At 38.0% G+C, this 3,033-nt stretch overlaps 1 protein-coding gene and 1 non-coding gene across 2 annotated transcripts; both read right to left on the bottom strand.

The window, feature by feature from the left end:
* Positions 1-434: 434 nt before the first annotated feature.
* On the bottom strand, positions 435-518 carry SARC_30286. The gene has a single exon. It is a non-coding gene; the product is annotated as a tRNA-Tyr (tRNA).
* A 2,148-nt stretch (positions 519-2,666) lies between these two features.
* SARC_13818 (hypothetical protein) lies at positions 2,667-2,961 on the bottom strand (the record flags this gene model as incomplete). Its single annotated transcript, XM_014292048.1, has 2 exons — positions 2,667-2,714; positions 2,890-2,961. The coding sequence occupies 2 exons, from the start codon at positions 2,959-2,961 to the stop codon at positions 2,667-2,669; spliced, it is 120 nt and encodes a 39-aa protein (XP_014147523.1).
* Between the last annotated feature and the right edge of the window lie 72 nt (positions 2,962-3,033).

The raw sequence follows: 3,033 nt of genomic DNA, 5'->3' as shown, positions 1-3,033 counted from the left end.
TATATATATGTATATATATATATATATATATATATATATATATATATATATATATATATATATATATATATATATATATATATATATATATATATATATATATATATATATATATATATATATATATATATATATATATATATATATATATATATATATATATATATATATATATATATATATATATATATATATATATATGTATATACATATATATATATATATATTCGTATACATATACATAGACAGATACATATGCATATTCATGTGCAAATATATATTCGAAGACTATATATGTACACGAATGTCGACATGTACATACACATCCACGCATACATCTACATATCCATACATACACATACACGTATATATATGTCTACAAACAAACAAAAAATGTATAAAATTACATTTCTTTTTAAATTGAAATTAAAAAATCTCCCCACCCGAAATCGAATCAGGGACCTACCGATTGATGTATCCTCTACAGTCGGTTGCTCTACCAACTGAGCTATAGAGAGTATGAAATGCAAATTTATTTTAGTACTATATAGTGAATTGTTTAATTGATTAATTTCAGTCATTTTATATTGCAGACGTATTTGTATGTGCGACGTAGACCGGCTGGGTGAAGAACATCCTTTGCGATACTGTACGCCGAGCTGTGCGTTATTCATATCATCAACTTTACCTTCGTGCATAGCTTTTAAACTTCGCTCGACGGATGCATCGCCTCCACTCTCTGCCAGCATATTGCAAAGGCTTTGTGACCCTATGCCCGTTCATTTCCAGTAGTCAGATTGTAATAAATGTGCGGCGAAGAGTTTTGTTATATCGAAACGAATCTGTGCGATGGTTTGCAAACATACTCGTTGATTCGCTGTCAAGCTATGCGGATCTCGAACTAAAAAATCGATTGCACATTATCCTTAGTGCACTGATCACCAAACAAGATTGAAGCAGAGCCCGTGCGCAATTTTTTGTCGATCATTAACTGGTCGAATCCAAGCACAATATAATCAGAGTCGAAAGCTATTATATATTGTATATTGCCGTGAAACTATAGCGGTGCTAACTGTTGCTCTGCCACCATCGGGGAGACTAAATATTAAATATGCATTTCGGTACATACTAGCATAAATCTCTCAGCCGCGTCTATATTGTACGCTCCCACCGCACCCGAGCACTCTTAGGCCACGTCGCAGTTCTTTTCACCGATCAACTCCTTCTTGAAAGGAAATACTCCTTGTAGATGCTCCTTTGTTTTTAGACTGCAGTCCTCGCTTGTTAACTTATCATTAACCCTGTAGCCGTCAAACACAACAAGCGCTCTGCATTTACCATTATCCGTACTTTTTACTTTTGTATGCGACGATGAACATGCTATAGGAAACCCACATAACTACCTTCTAGAACAATCTCCGATGCGTGTGCACGCATGTGCATATGTACAACGAAAAGTCCATTAATCCTTACAATACCGGAGAGTCTAGAGACAGATATTGTGCACAGTAAGGGTTCAACTTAGGGGAAGAGTCCGGTAATACTATATGAACGAGTTGTTTGTGCATGCTTTATGGTGCACTTTTGTGTTTTTGTGTTTCGGTGGCTTTTCTAGTGATCACTGGTATATGAGTCATCAATTTTAAAAATAGGTTTCTACCTTGTAGGCGCTATTATTTGGTTGTTTTGGGCTAATTATGGAGAGACAAGAACTAATTATGGACACTCAAGATCTGATTATGAAGTCACAAATAAATAAGGAAACACAAGAAATAATTGTTGACAAGCAAGAACCAAGTATGGACACTCAAGAACTAATTAAAGAGACTCAAGAACGAATTATAGACACTCAAGAACAAATTATGAACACTCTAGAACTAATTCTGAACATTCCAGAACTAATTCTGATACAGTATTCGCTACACAACTCCTCTTAATCTGAGATCGTCCGCTCGATCAGGCTGGGGAGCTATCGCGCACTATAGATAGAAGTAGGGCGAGTAGTAGCAAGCGCGTGCGGGACGTCCGTTGGATCTCTGCCATACAAGCCACTTCTGGTTGGCTTTGTAATTCTGACTAAGACGAGAGAGAGAAAACAGGCCCAAGGCAACAACTGTATACGGCATATGTGAGGTGCACAGTGTTAAATTAGACCTCAATAGAAATTCGAGTGTTATACTGACCGGCGGAGAGGGTGCTCGTGCAGCATCAAGTGTCACATGATGAGAGTGTAATCTACAGATAAGATGATGATCTCATAAAAATCCATGTCTCCCACGTGTTGATTCTACACTTGAGTTTATTCAGAGTAAACCGTGTCTGGTAGGCAGGTAGACTGCCTGATTTATGACAATTAGGTAGGTGCCTGATTTATGACAGGCAGGTAGACTGCCTAATTTATGACAGGTAGGTAGACTGCCTAATTTATGACAATTAGGTAGGTGCCTGATTTATGACAGGCAGGTAGACTGCCTAATTTATGACAAATAGGTAGGTGCCTGATTTATGACAGGCAGGTAGACTGCCTAATTTATGACAGGTAGGTAGACTGCCTGATTTATGACGGGTAGGTAGACTGCCTGATTTATGACAGGTAGGTAGACTGCCTGATTTATGACGGGTAGGTAGACTGCCTGATTTATGACGGTAGGGTTACAGGTCACCCCCTAAGTTTGTGCTTGGTCTTGGTATTGCTGTGCTTGTTGAGCGAGTTCCTGCGTGGACAAAATAAACGACATAGAGTGTTTAGAACAGAATTGTGTCTTGATGTCACGCCACCTGTGCTGTTCCTATTGGCGAATACCCTCGATCTCAAGTGGCTTTGGAAGTATTCCGAACTTAAACAGGTGATTGCAAATAGACGTTGAACGGGATATACATCTAACTTACCATTCGCGCAACACCGGCTTGGTAGATTTCTCTGTACCACAGCTCGACGTCTGCAACGGATCCAGCCTTCAACTATGGAATATCAAAAAGAAGTTAAGTGTCAGATGTGAAGTGTGCTAGGTCAATGGAGTACATAAAAATAAA

This window comes from Sphaeroforma arctica (assembly GCF_001186125.1).
Source record: "Sphaeroforma arctica JP610 unplaced genomic scaffold supercont1.3783, whole genome shotgun sequence".
Lineage (NCBI taxonomy): Eukaryota > Ichthyosporea > Ichthyophonida > Sphaeroforma > Sphaeroforma arctica.
Note: the sequence above shows the minus strand (reverse complement) of the source record. Positions and strands in the feature narration are given on the sequence as shown.